General features: G+C 37.3%; 1 protein-coding gene across 4 annotated transcripts in view; it reads left to right on the top strand.

Annotated features, from left to right (window-relative positions):
* The window catches only part of HAPLN1 (hyaluronan and proteoglycan link protein 1), a 661,153-nt gene extending 645,799 nt beyond the window's left edge, over positions 1-15,354 (top strand). For 3 of the 4 annotated variants that reach the window (XM_044064261.1, XM_044064264.1, XM_044064265.1), the window contains exon 5: positions 13,661-15,354. In XM_044064261.1, coding sequence (XP_043920196.1) covers positions 13,661-13,950 — 290 coding nt within the window. In that variant the 3' untranslated portion in view covers positions 13,951-15,354. The remainder of the gene's footprint in view (positions 1-13,660) is intronic. The other variant, XM_044064263.1, reaches the window with a different exon arrangement.
* The last annotated feature ends 7,596 nt before the right edge of the window (positions 15,355-22,950 follow it).

The following is a 22,950-nucleotide window of genomic DNA, read 5'->3' as shown; positions in this document are numbered from 1 at the left end:
TTATGGGTAACATTGTTTGTAGATGCTTGCAGAACAGATGCCATACTGGGACGGACATCTGACACAGATATCCTTCGCAGGGGCCTCCCGGATATGCATATCTGCTGTCAGGGACATGTCCCACAGCTGACTGGTACATAATGCAAAGTCATACCTGTCGAGGGGTAGTAGGTCACCCCTGTACAACGTATAGGTGGCTGTCCACACAGCACAGGGGTGACTACCAGGGATCAGGGGACAGGGTTTGTCGGTCGCCTTTCATTCAACACACACATTGCTATCGTGGTTCTGTGGGACTTCTACATTGACCACCTGTATGTGCAGGGAGTCACATCTGACTTCACAGCCCGACACGCACACACGGTCACTATATAGCATAGAACTTCACTTATTTGCCTAAGTATGAGCTTATTGTTGTGGCAGTTTGGTAGCTTATTCTGTTTCTTGGGACATTTAGGTATTTCAGTTACGGAGATAACCGATTCAGGCTACAATTACATTAAATACGGGAAATCATTATGACCTACACTCTTCGCGACACTTCCCGCTTTTAATGCTTTATTTCGAACACGATGCCAATACAGGGACTGCCCTCGCAAAGTGGGACGGTTGGTGACCTTAGTCGCTACTCCTGTGTCGGTGCGGCGTGCTGACATGCTGCTGTACACCTTCTCTGACTATGCACACTCACAGTACATTGCTGTACGGACACGGTATTACGCGATCCTTTGTTCCTTGGACAGGTACATTTCGGCCGCGTGGGTTTTATTTGCTTCTCTGTTTAGTTGGGACGGGTACTTTGTTGCATACTCTGCGGACATTTCATTCTGCACGGGCCATGGCTGCAGCCATTTCTATTCTGGGCGGACTATGGCAGACAGCACGTTAGGTTGCTCTTCGCCTGCCTGCTTAAACACGCCTACTGACGCATCCTACTTGGGCTCGCTCACGTACACTACGCACATGCCTGTGGTTACGGTGCACTCTCATTAATATGCATATGGCGCTACTGCGCCGGCTATGCAATGCACCGCCGGCGCAAGCCTTACGCCGGCCTTGCGCCGAGCTTCATGAATCCCGGGGATAGTGTTAGAGGATGAAGCATGCAGATAAAAACTGAGATTTTCTACTATACCAGAGAAACTGGAAGGAATAGACATGTATTAATTTTATAAAAGCATAAATAAGCAACTGCAATGGTATTCCACAGCAGGATTTGTTAAATGAAAGGGCACATCATGTCTGTGCTCCAAACCTGGCCATGAGAAAGCAGCCAAGACTTGTATTAGTAAGGATACAATCATACCAGCAGAAAGAGTTGATCCTGGCAAAAGGACAAAGTATTAAAAACGGGAGTAGATTTTCTGTGGAAAATTATTATTCAATACATACCAGACAGAAGAGAAACAATTTTATCCCAGGAGTCAGGGAATGTTGAGAGGCAGATGTGAGATTCAAACTGCTGTATGCACTGTCTTCTGAATAATTTTTCCTGGAAGATCAAAGTCATTTTTTTGAAGCAGAACAAGCTAAGGAGGAAATACAAAGGTTTACCCAACAAAAAGTGAGCCATCATGCAGAAGGGAACTCTACTTCTCATACTTCTCATAATTAAGCTTATACAGAAAATTTTCCAGTGAAAACTTTTTCCAGTGTTACAAAGGAAAATGCTTGAGAGACAGTAAAAAGCACAGGAGTTGATTAGAAGAATTAGGAGCACCTTGGACTTGAACCAAAGTCTTGTGTAAGATGGAGATGAACAGGAAGAAAACCAGCAACACTGAAATTGATGAATAAATGTAAGACTATAAAGCATCAATCACACATGTGAAATATGGCTTTAGCAGAAAAAGTGGCTGAGAAAGACTGGACTTTTGTTGACCTTGTTAAATGTGTGGGGGGACTGAAAGGCATATATCTCACTTCATGCCATTAACATTTGGAAGCACACCAGAAGAGAAAAAAAGATTAACTGTAAGTAAAACAATTTTTTCTTAACAATATTTGCAAAGAACATTTTGTGATATAAATTGCATGTTATAAATTAATGCCTTTTCAGTATGTGATAAAGATACTAAAGTTAATAAATATTTTTTTTCTTTTTTTAGTTTTAAGAAATGCAGGCATTACAATGTAAAAAGAGAAGAAAGTCTGGACAAATGCATGTTTAAATTAATATGCTGTAATCTTGGGTTGTTGGAGTGGAGGATGGGGTGTAAAAGTGCACTGACTATAATATGTGTATAGTTGAGATGTTTTTTCTTACTTTTGCATAGGTGAATGCCAAGATTAAGGCCATTGGCTTAATCTAATAACAAGGTTTTGTGTAAATATGTGGGCTTTTAAAATATAAGAGAACACTGTTAATGTAATGAAATGTTTTCTTTTGGGAAATAAATGTTCTGTATGAGTTGGGAACTTTTCAGCTGAGAGCAGCTGTACATTCTGCTCTTATGTTTCCATGGAGGAAAGAAAACTGTACATCTTAAGAGATCTGGACATTATTTGCTAAGGGAAATATGAAATTAAAAGGTACAAGGGCAAGCATCTTAGAAAAAAGTTATAAATTAAAGAAAGTGAATGAGGTAGGACTTTTCCTGGAATCTAAATATTTCAATGCATTTACTAGAACAGTGTATAATGTAGTTTTATTTAAAGATAGCCACTGCACTTTTTTCTTATGGCTTAAAGTTAATATTTTCTGAATGCACAGAAGTTGTTTTTTCACATCTCTGTGGGGAATAAAGATAAGACAAGAACAGACAACAGTTAATGTAAGTAGAAGCCTAGGCTATAAACTGCCTTAGCATGGATAACATACATTAATGAATCAATTACACTGGTAAAACTATGGAAACTCAAACCAACCAGTGTACAAAGATGGAATAATAATCAGGTATATGTTGCTTGATTACATCAATAGTTTATTTTAATCCACATACAAATAGCAACCCAGTTGACACACAAACTAAGTACTTTTGTTCTTTCTTGTCTAGATCTTGATATATGTGAATTACAATAAACTAAGCAACTTGTTCCTGATGATTATTCATCTTTGTACACCGATTAGTTTGACTTTGAGTTTTAGCAAGGATAACTTTAATTTTAGGTTAGATAATGCCTGTGGGTGTAGCTGTTGATATGGTACAATTGTTCCTATCTGGAGGGTTAAACTTCATTATTTGACAGTGTACATATTTTTGTGCATTTGATTTAAGTTAATAATTTATGGGAATGTTCTTGGGTGTGTTTTGGGGGGGGGATTTTCAGTAAAACAAAAAGTCTTGTAAAATGTGACATAGATTCAAATGTAGATGACAAGATATAACTGTATAAAAGATAGACCTGTTAAACTTTAGTGGGTGCTTGTAACAAATAAACTGAAAATAGACATTGAAAAAAGCTGTCAAATATAATATGCAGGAATAATAATTTCTTATCATAATGACTACACTATGTATATTATTCTAGAATGGAATGTGAATGGTCTCACAGGTATAGACAACCAGGTATGAGTACAGAATTATATTAAGAAATGCAGACTCAAAAAGCAATACTATAGGATGCACATTTTGAAAGACATAAGCATGTGAATTGATAAAGGATTTCAGGATGGATATTCAGCAAAGAAAATGGCAAGCAATTATACTAATTGCTAGAGTAGCTTAAATAGTGATAGAAGGGAAATAAAAGATAATAATGATAGACTTGTGATAGTAAGGGGCTACTGCCAAGAGAGGAGGAATACTCTGACATGTATTTATAATCCTCACAAAACTGCTATTATGTAGCTTAAGAAAATTTGGGGAAACATAATCAGCTTTTATCAAGGAATATTAATTATTGGTGGGGACTGGAACTTGATTATTAACAGTTAGGATGTATCTGGAGGGGTTTACTTTTCTTTATTGAAATTTCACAATCTCAAAAAAGAAAAGTAAAGACCCACTTCCGTGAAAGTGCACTACATTGAAATTGCACTTTAGCGAAAGCCAATACATCGAATCAGGAAAAAAAAAATACTGTAAACACTGTTTTGCATGCACTCCCAACCCCCTACTTTAATATACTAACACCGAGATTGCACCACAGTGGGAAAAAAGAACATATTTCCTTAACCCCACTGTAACATGCTTCAGTGATTCATTTTCTGGGAAAGCACTTCTGATATAGTGCATTTTCGCTTAAGTAGGTTCAACCTTCTGTTTCTCGACAAACTGCATTTTCAGCAAACAGAAAGAGACCCATCTGGAGGACCTATAATGGAAAATATAACAAAAATGGTAGATTTTTTAAGAACTTTATGAAAATATATGGTACAGAAGTTATGAATTCAGGAATAAGAACTCTGACAGAATTTATATATTATTCCCCCAAGGTAAAATAACTAAGATAGACTAGGCAGAAAGTTTATTTCACAGGAACATGAGCATTTAATTGAAAGCTTCAGTGCACATCCAATAACTGTTTCAGATCATGCACCAATAACAAGATAAAATGCAGTGTAATGAAGTAAAAATAAGACACTAGCATTTCCCCTCATACATGTTAAAAGAAAGGAATTAAAGGAATGGGTGGTGGAAATTATTCAAGAGTTATTAGGGAAAACAGACATTTCTTCAGACGTTATAGCTAATTATTGGTATAAAAATGAAAGTGGAGTTTAAAAATAAGATAGATATTGAAGAAAAAGAGATATGGTTAAGAAATAACAGACATTATTTAGAGGGAATGACAAAGGTTAAAGTACTGCAGAGTAAGGGGAATCTGACAGAAGAAGAGATGCAACTGCAGACTGATAAAGAAAAAATAAGGTAGTATTTGGATAATATGCACGAGTTTGAAGAGATTTATGTTAAGCAACTGTCTCTGATAATAACTCCAGGCACAAAAACTTTTAGGAAAATGACTTAAGCAAGAGAACTTAAAAAGGGTGGTTGCCAAACTTTGGGAGCCTATAACAAGAAAAAATAACCAGAGGTTCTATAGAATAATTAGAGATATTGCAGAAATTTTATGAAAATTTGTATAATGCAGGTAAGTGTGGAAATCAGTAAATAGCACAAATGAAAATACTTATGGAAGAATTAAGTATGCCAACGTTAGAGGTAAATGAGGCTTAGCAAACAACAGTTGAGTAAGTGGTGATGTTTAATCAATCTGCAGGAAAGTCTCCAGGCATACCTCTCAACGTGGAAACATCAAAAATCTGGACAAGGCCAATGAAAAATAGGTACAAATCTGTACGCTGATTAACATAAAAGTTGCATGCATAATTAAGTAACTCCACCCACTCCGATGGAATTGTGGGATATCAACTTTCAAATGCAAACTGAAGAACAGACAACCAAAATATGGCACCAGAGTCCCCTGCAGCCATTCCAATGTCTCATTACCTGGCTATTTTGCCCCATTTACCATAAACACTAATGTGTGCATACTGTTTTACTTCTACAATGATTATTTGGATTTTATTTTTACATTTTATAGCACAATGCACAAACACTAATAGATATCTGCTAAACAACTGTCTCACAATGAAAATAGACTTGGCATTGAAACTTCTCTACCCTTGAAACTCACATTCATTGAAACAGTATTGAAACCCACAAAATAAGAAACGTATATGCATTATTTGATACATCTTCCTGACTTTATTAAATTATATTCCTTGTATAATACAGCACACTTATTAGACTTAAGTTAGAGAGCATTTTAAATTTTATTGTTTGAACATTTTTCCAGTAGACAATGAAACACAATACATGAACAAATAATGACAAAACTACCCAATTCAGAACATTTCCATCATAAAAGTCTACTTCCATTTATAATTAATAAGTTTTCAGCAGACAAGCAATGTAATGTTGCAGTCGTGTTTCAAGGTATTTACAATATGCAGCAAGCTTGTAGTTAGTTGTACAACCTAGGTGGATGACTGATGGTGTTATCAGGTCATAAATGGAAAAGATACAGAGATGGGGAGAATAAAATAATGTAGGTATAAAATTATTGAAACCAAACAGAAGCAGAATGAATCTGATACTAAGATTATGGTATTTACCCCACTAGTTAAAAAATATGTCACAGCTGACGCTGTACATAGGACTGGTAAGATATTGCCAGGATTTACTACATTACCTCACTAACGTACTATCCTGGAGCAGTTATCACAGGTATATTATATTCCACACTGCTAGAAACTATACATGAAGTGAACCCAGGAGAAAAAGTAAAAACCCTTGCTCAATGTTTTGTGTAGTCACCCAACTCTGATATTGAAATTAAATAGTATGTCACTTTGGCAAGAGTTATTTTGGATATCAGTGTTCCCTGATACACCAGAGCCATCACCTATGAATCTTCTTTAATGGCCTTCATCTTCACTACGTAGTGTATTTATATTGAAGTTTTGGATTCTTCCAGGAGCTCACAATTCCTAAACAAAGTGGATAGATATTCAAACTGGCCAGAAGTACAGCAAGGTATCAGAGAGGGATACAACGACAACAGAAGTATGGCAAGGTATCACAGGGGGGTACAAAGACAAAAGAAGTACACAATTGATATAATAACAGGTTTTGCATTAGCATGAGTTTACTGAAGGGTGTCAAGTCTAACACTCAAATGTCTGTTATCAATTTCTAACTTCAGTCTTTAATGATTTGCCACTAATTTGCCATAAAACTACAATTTTATGAAAAACAGATGAAAAATATGAGGCAGAAATCTGGACATTCTGCAAAATCTGTACAGTTGAGAGGCAGAAAGTGCTGACCTGACCAGATACTATAGAAATGGCAGAAGGCAAATAATGCTGACTGCTTCTATGACTACTTCTCAGACTACACTAGTGATGTAGACCATCACACATGGAAAAGACCCTTAATCAATTTAGAAAATATTAAACAGGTGGAAAGTCCACAATCAATTATTTGACAAATGAACACAGAAAAGCACTCCAGACAAACATGATGATACCCCAGAAGTAATAACTACCCAGCACCCAAACTTTGTCAGGCTACATAAAGCCCAGAGCTGTACCCAAGATACATTCTAGCCAGATCTTTATCCACAAAAAGAGATATCAGCTGATTCCTGTACTGACTAATGTCTTTCTTCATCTGAGTTCCACAGTGCATTCTCTGTGCTAATATTTTCTCCTTTACAGTAATATCACATTCCCTACTTGTCTAAGCAGCTTCAGGTTTCAATTTGGCTCCAAAGACTTAAAAGCAAAAGAAAAACTTAACAGTTACAGTTCAGCATGAAAACGTAATGGCTCAAAAGCAGTCACATACACATTAACGGCTCAAAACTTAACATCAGCTTCAGTTCCACCTTGAGCAGCTTCCATTCACACACAGGTAGCTTATGAAAACTTAACAGCTCAGAAGCAGTTGCACAGACAGGAAAGCAAAGTAGTTAAGTAAAAATACCTGAGCACGCAGTCGCTCAGTACACAGATATCCTTAAAGCAATTGCAGTTCAGCTCCAAAGACTAAAAAGCAATATAAAATAAAAAATTAACAGCTCAAAACTTAATCTCAGATTCAGTTCCCACCTTGGACAGCTTCCGTTCACACACAGGTAGCTTATGAAAACTTAATGGCTCAGAAGCAGTCGCACACACAGGAAAGCAAAGCGGTTAAGCAAAATTACCTGAGCAAGCAATCGCTCAGTACACAGGTATCCTTAAAAGCAATTGCAGTTCAGCTCCAGAGACTAAAAAGCAATATAAAATGAAAAAGTAACGGCTCAAAACTTAACCTCAGATTCAGTTCCCACCTCGAACAGCTTCCGTTCACACACAGGCAGCTTATGAAAACTTAACAGCTCAGAAGCAGTCACACACACAGAAAAGAAAAGCGGTTAAGCAAAAATACCTGAGCAAGCAGTCGCTCAGTACACAGGTATCCTTAAAAGCAATTGCAGTTCAGCTTCACCTAGAGCAGCTTCAGTTCACACACAAGTAACCTACAAAAACTTAACGGCTCAGAAGCAGTCCCACATAGAGGAAAGCAAAATAATTAAGCAAAAATACCCGAGCAAGCAGTCGTTCTGTTTGGCTCCAAAAGCAAAGACTTACAATTAAAACAAAAACTTAACAGCTAGGCAAAAGCAGTCATTTCCATGCTTGCCCCTTGTGCTCAATTCCGACAGGCTGACAGAGCTGACGTAATCACGCATGTGATGACATCGCTCCAAAAGCATGAAAGAAATACATTTAAAAAAAAAATCGGGAATGAAAGGGTGCAACTCGGGAATCATGGCACCCCATTATTTGGACCACAAAACTCGGTAAAAACCGAGCAATTCAGTACAGTTGGGAGGTATGTCTCCAGGAATAGATGGTATTCCTATGGATGTTTGTAAGCTAGGAGAGTAGAAAGTGATAAACATCTGGAAGGTTTTATTTAATGGTATTTTAAAAGGAGGGTAAAGCCTAACATCCTGGAAGAAAGCTGTGGTGGCTATAATACATAAAGATGGCAAATACACATCAGGCCCTGCTTCATATAGGCCCATTTCAATTTTAAAGCATGATTATAAAGTGTTCATATCTATAAAAGCTACAAGAATGGCAAAGGTGTTGCCAAAATTGATAGATATGGATCAGTATGGTTTTGTGGAGGGGAGGCAAAAAATTTGACAACAGTAATAGAACAATGATGGCTCAGAGGTAAGGAGAATATAAAAAAATACTGCTGTTGTTGGTGGGTTCTGATGCAGAGAAACCTTGACAGAGTAAGCTAAGATTTTATGAGTAGAGCAATGGAAGCATTTGCATTCCCTAATACATTAATAAGGTTAATTAGGCCCATATATGAGGGATTGGAGATAAACATTAAAGTGAAAGGGCTCATGTCTGACAGGTTATGTCTGAACAGAGGAACCAGGCAGGGGCATCCTCTTTGTAATTTGATTTATATTTAGAGTCACTAACAAAGAAAATAAGGGACTCCGAAATTCAGGGATATAATTGGTATAGTAATCAAGAAAAGTTGGCTTTATTTGCAGACAATATTATTTTATACCTGGTAAAACCAGAACATTTCAGTGTTGTGGAACATCTTGAGACAGTTTCAAGTCTTTTTTGGGATATAAAATTAATAGGTTCATAGGATGATACTAGGCTATTGGCCCAGAGGCCCTTATAAGCCTAGCCAAGAATTTCACCAATGTTCACTTAAAGTCAGCACCTGTTTCCTTTGTCCAGATGGGACACAGGTGGGATCCCAGGGGTGCATTTTCTGTTTCCCATCCTGTCATCCAGGTTCCTCTTAAAGAGGATTAGAAAGGTACTCTGCTTGATATGGAGAGGGAGTCTATTCCACAGATGGGGGAGTCTTTGGGACACAAATCTATCCCACCAACAAGTTCAATTAATGTCACAGACTAGGTTAAGGCATTGCATACGGGTTGTTCGAGTGGAGTTTGTCTTACGGATATGTAGCAGCTCCATCAAGGCTGGGTCTGAGATGGACTTGTATGCTAGACACAGATCACCTCTGAGCAGTCTATGTGTGACTGAAGATAAAACAAAGGCTAAAGCTGAAAACTATGCACCTGCACATGAATTTGTTCAGCAATACCCAAATTTATAGGGAGACGATAAATGAAGTATTTAGGAATATGGATTAAAATGATTTTGCTATGGCAGCTAAGGATATGTGGTAAGAAACTAAACAAAAGATAACACAAAAACTAAGAAACTAGAAGCTCTTGTTTATGGACATGGATGGCATGATACAAACAGTGAAAATGTTTTAGTCCCCTTAATTTTATATATATGTCAGATATATTTTTATCAACCAGAGAAGAAATTGTGGAAAAAATAATATAAATAGTTGAGGGAATCTATCTAGGTAGGGAAGAGGGCAAGGGCCAAGTGAGATAAGCTGAGCCTCCCAATAAAAGAAGATGGTTTAGGATTATCTGATTTAATGCAAGCAGAAAGCTATAATTCAAAGTGGAAGGGGATGATGGTGAAGCAGGGGAGAAATTCAAGAAAAAAGGAGACAGTGGGATTTTGGATGCAGATGTTTAAGGAGAATAACAATAGACATGCAGAATATTATATTATTAAATTAGCAGAAAGTATTCCAAGAGCTAAGCCAACACAAGAATGGAGATTGGAGAATTTGCAGATAGTGATGACTGCAATTAGGGTTGCAGAGAATAGACAAGAGGGAGCTGGGGTTTACTGAAGAAAACTGCCAATTGAACCAAAGAACTGGAGCAAATGGCTGGAGAGGGAAATGCAATAGAAGGCAAGAGGCCAAGAAGGCATTTGGACTGCAATCTAAAGAGTACCTTCCCTATTAGTGACTGATATCAGAGTATAAGCAAAGAAAAAGCGATAGGAAAGCGCTAAGTGAATGACCTGCTCTGGTAGACTTTTAGTTGAATGTGAACCAAAAGCTCCTGTTAATAAAGGGATAATTAGTAGAACATATGGAATATTGCACTACACTTATAGGAAATCAGAGGATGTTAGAAAAGATTGGAGAAAGAGTTTGGATAAGCGATTCACAAGGAAACAATGGGAGAATGTATGCATGGCTCCCAAATGGGTAGCAAAGGCTAGAAGATTTAAAGTTTTTGCTTGGAAGTGTTTGCATTGGTATTTTTATACCCCAAGTAGACTCCAAATAATTTTTCCTCAGGTAGATAACAAATATTGGAGGTGGGATGGGGAGAAACGAGGTAACTGGGAACATATGTTTTGTGAAAGTAATAAGTTGGCAGACTTAAAAAATTCTGTCCAGAGTACTCTGTCAGAAATATTGGGTGAGCAAATAGGTGTAATCAAGGAAATTATTATCATTATTATTATTTTTTTCTGGGATACAGGATCTGAATTGCCTAGACATAGTAAAATCTTGTTAAGTCTTATTCTGGAATCTGGTAAAAAAAGCAATTACTAGAAAATGGAAATCAAAGTCTAAATTATTTGTATTTGTCATATTGATTATTATTATTATTATACTGGAAGTAAGCTCTTTAGAAATGGCAGGAGCAAATTACATAGAAAAAATTGAACAATGCATGGAGAATAATATTTTGGAGGTGTAAGGTTTAAATGAAAGCAGGAGTTGATTCATTTATGTAATGTTGGATTGATAATAGTTATACAAAAGAATACATGTGACGTATAATGTTTGTAACTGGGAACACAGTAATACGGTTTGTTTTCTTTAATATAAATGTATATTTGGCTATGTTTTAAGTGATAATTCAATAAAGCTATTAAAATGTGATGCCAGTACTTTGCTTATTTTCTTAATTCAGACAGTAACATATCTGTAAGCTATATTTATGTTTTGTAAAACAAGTAACAGAAAACTGCACTGTCAAACTACATTTATAAGATATCCTAGCAGTGACAGAATAATTGTATTTGTGTTTGTTCTTCCATGTAATATGGTAATATGTAATACACAGAAGAAAATATATTTCTATGGTGTAATTTTATTCTGCTGTAGAGTACAGAAAATACCTAATTTCCATCTAGAGTGGAATAGACAGCCTACTTACAGATCTGATCAAGGAAAATAGACCAGATAAGATTGCCTGGACTTCAGCCTGTGAGCAGTCATTTCAAAAGGTCAAAGAGACTAGCTAGTCCTGACTGCAGTAAAGAACTCATTGTACAGGTAGATGCTTCTAATCATGGGATGGAAGCTACATTTAGCCATATTTCCTCAGAGGGATTAGAACACCATATTGTATACTTGAGATGCAAATTTCAAGCCAAGGATGACTCTAATGCAGTCATGTAGAAGGATTTCTTGGGCCTAGTTTGGGCTCAAAAAATTTAGGAATGCACCTGTATTCCTTTTGAGAATAACACTCACATATCCCCAAAGGGTTCCTATTACGTTATCGAAAGATAATGTAATCGAATGGCCAAAACATCGAAATGGCCGCATTTCGAAGTTTGAATTGTGGGATTGCAGTACAGTGAAGATTGGGATATTTCCCTTTCCTCACTGTAGTGCGATCTCGGAGTTGGAATATATATTTAGCAGGGAGTGTGGGGGTGCAACCCCCCACAATAAAAGTTTTGAAATGCGGCCGTTTCGATGTTTCGGCCATTCAATTAAGCTATCTTTCAATACCATAATATAAACCCATCCCCAAATTCCTGTTGTGCTGTACAGATTTCCTGAACCTGCATAGGACATAGATATCTCATATGATGTTTGGTTAACATCCACCAAGGTGTCAGAGCGAAACACACTGCAGAGATCCACCAATGATAAGAGGGCAGAATGGAAAGCTTTGTCAATGGAGATTAGCCTCACACTGCTATAAAATGCATGTCCAGTACAGGAGTGGCACTGGTAATGCCAGTACAGATGTTCTGCCCAGAAACAGAATGGAATAGTTTTTCAGAAGAGTGCACCTTTTTCTCAAGCTCCATTTCTTGAGGGATGCTTCCTGAAAACAAGCTTGAGGCTCTTGTGTAAAACAACTTTAATGCCAGAGTAGGGGAAAACTGAATTAAAATGTGATTTATGTGCTTTTCTTCTAAGAAGTGTGTGTGTCTGTGTATGTGCGTTTAGGAGTGTATGTATGTTTGTCTGTAGGTGTATGTGTGCGTGTGTGTGTGTGTGTGTGTGTGTGTGTGTGTGTGTGTGTGTGTATATGTGCATCTCTGTGATTATGTGAGTGAGCGTATGTAAGCGTGTGTGTGTGTGTGTGTGTGTGTGTGTGTGTGTGTGTGTGTGTGTGTGCGTGTATGTGTGTGTAAATAAGTTGTTTGAATGACAGCTACTCTGGGTAAGAAACAATGTAAGGCATTGTTGGATTAATACATATTTTACTGTGGTTTGATGATCCAGTACCTAAGTGAGATCTACAAGTGTATTTAATTGACCCAAGATTTTAACTATCACCCAGTAAATTGCTTTGGATGCCGAAATATAATTGCTCAAATTGTACAGATTTTTGTGCTGTGTTTCAAAAATGATGCTTTCCTCTAAATTTGTTAAAGAAATGAGAAAAGCAAATACCCATTTTTTATTTGACAAAACAAGTATTTCCTTTTTTTATCAGTAAGGGTGTCCAATAAGGAGATCATATAATGTACCAGAGGGTATGAAAGGTGTGTGGAAGAGGAAATTGTTGTTTACATAATACACTTATTTTGGAGATACATCCATTTGTTACCTCCTGATCATAATTTTGTACATTCAAGACAGAAAATTCAACATTTCAGGAAACTTGATCTACAGATTATTCAAAGAATAAGAGAATGGTCAGACTACACAAGACAAGTGGTCAACATTTGATGTCAGAACTGAACTAATTGACTCAATTTAACTGACTACTACACAGAAAGTAGGAACATTTGCATTTTTTGCAACACTACTTAAACAGTACTCATATGTACATAACTATTTTTCTAAGAATATTTTATTGAAATGTTTCATTATTTTGCTCTTTTCTTTGTTTCTGTATGAGCATGCCAAGATGGCTAGCTAGCTATATCCATCATTCCCACCTAGTCTATGAAACATTGGATTTCTTAACTTTAAATCCGTTAAACTATTTATAAGTTTATACAGCTTTTGTGATATACTTTTCTTATAGTTGTCAAAGATTTTCTTTAAGACTGCCAACTCAATGAGATTTGTTTTTGCTTATGTAGGTCGATTTTATTATCTAATATACCCAAATAAGCTGACTTACGATGAAGCTCTCCAGGCCTGCCACAGTGATGGAGCCCAGATTGCAAAAGTTGGCCAGATGTATGCTGCCTGGAAACTGCTTGGCTATGATCGATGTGATGCAGGATGGTTGGCAGATGGTAGTGTGCGCTACCCAATTTCCAGGCCAAGGAGACGTTGCAGCCCAAATGAAGCAACAGTTCGATTTGTTGGATTCCCAGACAAAAAACATAAGTTGTATGGTGTCTATTGTTTTAAACCATATAACTGAATATCTATAGCACACAAGCATATCACATTCATTGAAAACATGTGAAGGGTTTGTTTTCTGTATCACAAACTCCTGCATTTTTACCAAAACTGTGATATCCTTTTTTACTTACTGTAAAAGAATCATTTTCATATGCTCCAAGTCACTGTTTGTTTTTTGTAATAGTATTATTCAAGTAAGTGTTATAAAGTAATATAAATGTAAAATACACTCATTATAAGGATGCATTACAGCCAAATGTGTTTAAGCTGCATCATTCCAAAACAGTATATTTTCCATTTTCACAAATAGCCGGAGCATGCACAAGCTTACTGATTGCTATGAGTGAATTTAAAGCACATAAGGCTACTCAAAGCTACTTAATTTTCCTCAGGCATTTCTTCATTGTAAATGAAAAAGAAGTAAGAGTATATTCATTACTGCAACTTTTTTTCCTTGCTGTTTTTCTTCTAGTATTTTTTTCTTTTTTTAATTTATCAACACGTGATATAATGCTTTGCAGGTATGGCTTGTTTTTGAAAGTATTGTATGAAGAATCTGGTTGTGATTTTATTAATACTATATGTAGAATGCAGTTGTTATGAATGCCTGAGTTAACTTCATTTGAATTTGCATTCGATGTCCCAGGGCATGAGATGTAAAAAGTAAAAGATGGTGGAATTTTTTCATCAGTGATTGCAAGTCAGCCCTTTTAGTATGAAGAAAGACAATAATCTCAATTGTAGGGACGTTTATCACAACATCAGCCTGTAAGAGAAGCAAGCGAGTTTGCTTTCCATTGCTTACTGATGATAATAATTCATTCTTCTTTTCATTGTTTCAAAAAAGGTGCTTAAGACGAGTACTGTAACCGATTAAGGCCACCCGACGCCTTTACTCACTTATTCTGGCAACAAGGTGTGTCAGTAATGAATTGCACAAAATCTGTTTAAGTATCATTGTTAAAACTATAGAAACCTATCATCTCAGTAACTTCAAAAGGCTAAATGCCTGATATCAATTTACCTTTGAGTAGCTTTACAGGGATTTTACTTTTTGTAAACTAAGAACCATTTGCTATGCAGCATTTTTCAACTCAGGGCAGTTATGTAAATGAACTGCTGGACAGAAAAATTCAGCTTGACTTTACTTTAAGCTTTTGAAATGATACTTTCTAAATTAAAAAAAATATATATTATTTTCTTTGTTTTCCATGCATTGTGCATGCTTCAGAATGACTAAGCTAGAAATATAAGTGCACAAAAACTGCTACTATAAAACTTGGTAATATAAACTACAGCTACAGAAGAGAAACATGTTTTTCTATATGTGTACATATGAAAGTATAATTTTTATCTTATGTAAAATTATTCTTTCCCCAACAAACAATAAAACAACAAAAAAAATGAGAATAATGTTTACTAGACTTTGTCTTGCAATCTGTGTAATTTGCTTGGGAGGTTGCTTTAAACACACACAATATGTTGTACTTGATTACTGTGCTAAATATTTAATTACACACTAGAATGGATTTTGCACAGCAGTTTACATTAGTTAGCACTGGATATAAAAACGATAGAGCATCAGTCTGCAAAGTGATTGCAGCTGCAGAAAGGTATGGGGACAACAGACTTCTGTGTTTACTAAATCCGTGGGAGTTGGCTGCCCCCTTGTGCTCAGTAATGCAACAGCTTTCAAACCCCTCCGGTACTAACTAGTCATCCGACCAGCTCATCCAGTTTCAGGAAATCAAGATATCTTTGCCTACATAATGTCCAGTCTTAACATAATCATGTAGCAGCAGTAACTGATATTTTTCCTAATGAAATGTGGTACTTTTATTTAAAATGTCACAACAGACATAGTATAAAAGGCTTGCAACACTGAAGTGAGTATGGCTCAGTTTCTATTTCATATATTTTAGCATTTTAAATTTTTTTCAGAGATAGCTGGTGCATTCCTTATGGAGCTGTTTGAGTGGACCCTGAAGCATTGGTTTGAAAATAAAGTTTAGTTATAACTACATCATTTCTGTACCGCAAAAATGCGTTAACTTAGAACTGGTGAAACTTTTCCCCAACCATTTAAAGTATTGTCCTTTGTTGTGTTAGTCATACAGAAAGCATATTTTTTGATGAAACTATTATTTGTTTCCTGGTTACATTTTCCCAGAAAAAAAAATTATACCAGCTAAAGATAGCTTGTTTCCTGGTTTGTCTTGTATGCTTCAATTATTGAAGCCAGAAAGTTAATGGCACTGACCCCTGAGAGCAATTTACAGTTGTTTTTCAAAACATGAAAAGAAACAATACATTTTCATAAATGCATGAAACGGGGAGACTTTTTTCAAGCTCCACTAAATTCCAAATCAAACAGTCTTAGGAAGAAATCAGAATATCACACTTCCCCCTTCCAGTATCTTTTGCACTGGTGATTATATATTAATTTGTTTCATTAGTTTTTCCTTGCTTGCATTCATTATTCTGTTGTAAATTCACTTTCAGTTACAGACAGCTAGCTCAGAGAACAGTATTAACCCCATATAACACAGGGTATTCGAATCAGCATTTTGTTCCTTTTTTTTTGTTACAGAAAATTTTGAAGTAAGGTTAATCTTTTGAACAATCCTAAACTTTTGTGCTGACTGGGCCTGTGAAATGCTGTTTTACAATGCTTACAAGTGGGCACTACATAAGATATTAACATAAATATGATATCTATCCATATTTTGTTGGTAAGCAAAGATTTCACAAAGCAGTGGTAGTTAGACACCAGCTATTAGTGTAGACTTTACCAGAATTACGTGCCCTTTCATTTGATTCCCTGAAGTAGTATATAAACTCCTTCTGGTTCCGGTTATTTGCAGAAATATTACAAAGATATATATTCATAATACTGAATGCAATAATAAAATGTATCTCACTTGCTGACTATCCAGACTGGATCAGGATCCATTGCAAATGTCTATGCTAAATACACCTGTGAAATGCTGCCCTCGATGCTTCCAAGTGGGCACCACACAAGTTAATTACATAAGTATGACAGTTATGCATATTTTATTGCTAAATAAGTATGAATATCTGGGAAATGTTTGGTATTTGGATGCAGAGTGTGAATGGCAATTCATGAGCTTTCTGTGTGCTTTTATTTCATATCATGACATCCCATATAAACACGTCCTGATGTTGTTATATGAACATATTACTATGGCACACTTTCATCATTTCACATGGAAATAAATTAACAGTATCTCATTTGCTGAGTACTTGATTTGCATTTAAAGCCTTTCCTAATGTATGCTGACTCAGCAAATGAAATGATGTTTCACCAATTTTTATAGATACATAGATTTTACAAGGCCACTGTGTCTCACGATCATTCTTGCCTTCCAGCACCCTTCCTCATGCAACACCTCTTTAATCAGGAGAAGAATATCAGTTAATCCTTGAGAAGTTTTGTGGATAACCATCCTGTCATCAAGTTTATACACTGCCTAACATGCAGGGGAAGTTTATTACAGAAGTCTGGAGGTGCCGAGTTATAAAACTGCCCAAATACACATTTTATTTATCTGTCGATAAAGATTTAGGTAACTGATTCTACAACTGATGAAGATGTTAGACTTGCAGAGAAACAGGATTCCCAAAACAATTGGATCTCTGATGTTGTGGTAAGCAAAACATCAATCAAAAGTCTATAAAGCACAGAATAAAAGAAGACAGCTTCCAGCCCCTCTTGACATCTCAGGGGGCTCCAGCCTCTCTTGACATCTCAGGGGGCTTTAGGACTTTGATGTTCTTGTTTAGGAGCCTTTTGCATCTTTCTAATTCTTTGATATGTTTAGAGAGATCCATCCTAAAGGGGGCATTGCGCTTGATAACTGGCCTTGTCAGTGTTAAGTACAAGGGACTGATTACTTCTTTAGATCTTAAAGATATTCCTTTTACAATTAGCTGGGCTAAATTAAAGGATTTCCTGATAACCAATGTTACTTGATGGTCAAAAGAAAGGGAGCTATTAACTCAAGTTCTTAGGTCCTCGACTACATTTTTATTTTATAAAGGTGAGTTGTCTAGACTGAATAATGACAGAAGTTGTCTACCAAAAGTAATGATCCATTTTTAATACAGCTAAGGCAAGTTCATTTTGGATAGTTTGGGTGTCATAGGGAGACTAACAACAACTTGCAGATTACAACTGTCTTCAAACTTTGTTAGCTAGAGGTAATGGCTCTGTTCTTTGAGATCTGAGAAGAAAAACCAAAAAGAAGAGGTCCCAGCACAGAGCCCTGGGGGACACCACTGATCACTTTCATACTTTCTGATGAAACACCTGCAACTCACACTGTGGGGGTTCTGTCTTTCAGTTTGTTATCCATCTTATCACATATCAGTTCATTTTTAAAGCATTTAGCTTTTGTATGATGAAAGCATGGGGAATGGTGCCAAAGGCCTTAGTGTCAGGTCAAGATATACACCATTCACTGTATGGCCATCATCTACAGCCTCTGCCACCCTTTTAAAGAAATTTACCAGATTAAAAAGTCAGGCTTTGCCCTTCACAAAACCAAATTGTTTAGGTTCAAGTATAACAAGATTCTTGATATAACAGTTTATGAGGTCAGTTTTAATATAGTTTATGGATTTGCAGATGAAGCTTGTAAGGCTGATCGGCGATTGGATATTGCCAAAGATTGCAAGGAACTTACTCTGTCACTCAGTGCCATTACACAAGTAAAGGCATCTACATATTGCCTAGTAAATTAGCTAAAGATGACCCACAGCAATAATTTACAACCTGTTGATGGCTAAGTGCACAATAGTGTGTAGTGTGAGGGACAAAGTGAGCACATTAACAAACATGACATTACAGAGTCAGAACACCAGTATAAATACAATGCAACAGTGTATTTTAAAGTATCTGCCAAAAGTAAAACAACTTACTAACAATTTCCAGTTTGAAGACCTCATCTGAAATACAGTGTGCTTCTTCTTCATGCATACAACTGTTATACCCATGAAATTCATGAAAAAAAATAAACACCTTTGCCTGCGGTGATGGCAGAGAGCAGTAATGTCCTGACTAAGGCCCAGTTAACTGAGTTTGGATTACAGCTTGGGTACTTGTTAGTGCAGGCAAGAAGGATGGATGTACCTATTCAAATTGAGAGGAGGGAGGGGTGTGCAATTGGGGCACATTTAAGCAGTCAATATCTCCAGTTGAGATGTGTAAACAACCCCACAATGCTGCCTGACAGTAACTGGAGTGCTCGCTGATATCAAACCACTGCAAAAGTGAGGGCTGGTTCAACACTGTTGCTCATGGTATGTCTCACCCTCAGGATGTTAATGGCTGAGTACAGGGGTAGGAAGTAAATAGGTAATAATACTCTCATGGCCGCAATATAACACAGCTTCAGAATGCCTTGATCTTTTTTGTGGCCCCAGTCCTTAATTAGAGACAAAAAATAATGGGGGACAAACACCCAAAACTAGGGACTAGTAAACATCGTTAATTGGCAGACTAGGCAGATCAAGCAGTCCTTATTTGCCATTAGAATATATAAACTTTTATTAAGAAGATACAGTTTCAACATATGATTATAGTAACTTGGAACATCCTTCCAAACTATGCAAAATAAAATGATAACATAAACAAGTCTATGGTGGTACTGGATATGCAAGGAAATAAATAAACAGAAGGTCTACAAATAATATCAGATTCAAATGACCCTTGTCCAGGGCTTATAGTCAGTGGCACAGTTGTGCAGTTTAAGCCACATTGATGCTTTGAGCTGCATCACTGTACCTTTCCATGATTCATAGGTACTGTATGCTTATCCACACAGGAGCAACAGCTCATTAAAGTGAAATCTACATGTCTATGAATCACTCAGCTGAACAGTTCTGCACTATCGTGAGCACAAAAAAAAGGAGGCATTGCTCATCTGAATGACCAAACAAGCAGCAGAGGCCCTACTACACCACAAGTTGGCACAGACCAACACCACACACTGTGACACGACACCACACACACACACACACACACACACACACACACACACACACACACACACAGACAGTTCTCAAACAATTAGGATAAAAATCATGGACAAAACCAAAAGTAATGGTTGGAAAAAATACCAAAATCAAAGCCAAGTTGTTTGATAAGCACGCATTATCTGAAGAATATGAATTCTGAAACTCAGATGGCTGTTGTTATTTAGGAACTGCAATGGACAGCCATTTGCCTTACCCTTCCTACTTCATCAAATGCAAATTTGATGTTTGTTCTTCATAGTGTAGCAGTCTAACACATTTTGTTAGATAAACAGTCAGGGCTTTACACTCTACTGACCACAATGCCAGGAAGAAAATTTTATAACAGCTACCAATACATTACTGTTTTAGTGTATATTTTTTAAATGATTGTTCATAGAAATCTAAACAAGTTAATTTATTAAGATTGCTACACATTCAGGAACACCATTTAGAAAGAAAGATACACAATCCAGTAAGAAGTAACATGGTTCAGTGGAACAGCTGATCTTTCAGATAAATTTGGAATTCAGACCTGTATCGCATGGCTGTGGTATTTTACAATTTGCATGTTGTTCACTCATTATTGACCAACTTTTAGAATAAACATTTGATTTTAATAGTGTATTTAGAACAATAACCGCGGTGGTGGTGCTGCAGTAGCGTTGTTGCCTCACAGTAAGACGCTGTCTGGTTCGATTCTCAGCTAGAGCTTCTTCTGCGTGGAGACGTGTGAATGGGCGTACCTTAGTTGAAAGTTGTGCATCAGGGCTGGTAACTCTGCACGTAAAAATCAATTACCAATCATTGGCAGATGGGAGTTCCGCTGTGGTGAGCCGTAACTGGGAAAAAGCTGAAAGACACAACAATATGAGTACTCCTAATCTAGGCCAGCTACAAATCCTCCTGAAGCTGAAGCAGGAAGTAGTTTTGCCAAAATCTTCAGTACTGTTTTTTGCAGAGTGATAAGAAGTAGGATTTACTGCTGTATGAGATGTATTTGTGGGCACATGCAACCCCCCCCCCCCCCCACACACACACACACACACACACACACACATTTTATGATAACAGACCAAACATATGAGGCAAAATCAGAGACAGCTAAGTGTTATAATGGATGGCGCAGTGGTGCAGCGGTAGTTTTGTCACCTCACAGCAAGAAGTTCTCTGGTTCAATTCTCAGCTGGAGTGCCTTATGTGTGGAGTATGTATGCCCCCCTGCATTCATATGGGTTCCTCCCGGTGCTCTGGTTTCTTCCCATGTTCAAAGACATGCATCTGGAGTGTTTCTCCCTGGGCCTCTGCTGAAAATTGGCTATGTTCCAAGTTGGATCTTCCCAGTTACCAAATGTTAAATAAATAACACACACACACACACACACACACACACACACACACACACACACACACACACACACACACACACACACACACAAATATACACATGCACATGGACAAAAACACAACCACTTTGTTGACTATGCACACCTCAGATGTCTAATTGTAAACAAGTGGATGACTTTATATGCATATTAATACTTACCTGTTGCTTTTTTCCTCTGACCAATCATGCCACACAGAAGCTGAATACAACTTTCTGTAATGTGATCTGCTGACCTGCTTGTAAAGCATGCAGCAGGGTAATGAAGGGAGTGGAAATTGTTTGAGTGTCTGGACAAAAAGAAAGACAACACATACATCCCATAAGCTGACAAGCTGTTCAGCGACATAAGTAGATGTCTGTTTTCCAATTCTGTGACTAACAGCAGTAATTAACAGCTGTGCTATTTATGGATGGAGAAGATCTAAGAAGTTGAGAAAAAGTAGCTCTTATTTAAGAAGAAGAAGAAGAAAAAGAAAGGGGCTGTATCTATTTTCAGCAGTTTTACAAGTCAGATAACTATTTACTATTTATATTTTTGTATGGTACAGTGGTGCAACAGACTTTGCAGGACAACCAGATTAGTATAACTGAACAAAACAATGTACTCTTCCAGACAATCAGATAACATCCGTCTGTGTGTGTGTGTGTGTGTGTGTGTGTGTGTGTGTGTGTGTGTGTGTGTGTGTGTGTGTGTGTGTGTGTGTGTATATACATATTTTTCTCCTCTTGGAGCAAAATAGCAGAGACCTCCAAGGTAGAAATACACTCAGCCACCACAACACTAATCACAAGACACATAACTGTCCTAAACAGTGTGCCACTCAATCAAAGCCCCTAAGGCAAAACAGTATGCCAGTGAGACATACTGATGTCCCACTCACTAGATTGAATAAGGACAAAGTAACAGTCAGCTACCTGTCAGGTTCCAGGATCCGCCACATGCATTCAGGTCCCTCAACAACAGGTGCAAATATGAATCTGTCATTGTACATGTGGGCGTGAATGACCTGAGATGTACCTCCCTGGACTACATGAAGAGAGACATGGAAGAGCTCTCGGATTATGTAAGCTAAGCGGGTATGACCCTAGCCCTGAGAAGCATCCTACCATCACACAGAATGATACCACAGTACAAACAGAAACTGACTGATATGGCTAAGTTTCTGGTGTCATTCTAAAGGGATCCAGTATCTATCTGCCAAGGATGACATGATTGACAGACCTCAATGCTTTGCCAGAGATGGCCTGTATCTGCCACCCCTGGGCTTCTGGATATTGGCCAAGGCTCTTGCCACCCCTATAATGCTTTTTTAGGCAGTGTTCCAAAGACCAAATTACTACCGTAACATCTACAAACAAATGCAATCTGAGGGTCATGTTGATCAATGCTAGAAGTCTAAATCTCAAAATGCACTCACTTGAAGCACTCCTTAAAATGGAGAACATTGACATTTGTGCCATAACAGAGACCTGGTTCAAGGCAGCATAAAGCACCCCAGCACTACCAGGCTACAACTCATTCCACACCTTTCGGCCCCAGAACTTTGACCGAAGCTCCAAAGGCGGTGGTGTTTCCATATTCATAAAGGATGTGCA

This window comes from Protopterus annectens, chromosome 2.part2 (genome assembly GCF_019279795.1).
Source record: "Protopterus annectens isolate FY-2018-M chromosome 2.part2, PAN1.0, whole genome shotgun sequence".
In the NCBI taxonomy this organism is placed as follows: domain Eukaryota; kingdom Metazoa; phylum Chordata; order Ceratodontiformes; family Protopteridae; genus Protopterus; species Protopterus annectens.
This window is presented reverse-complemented; position numbering and strand designations above follow the sequence as displayed.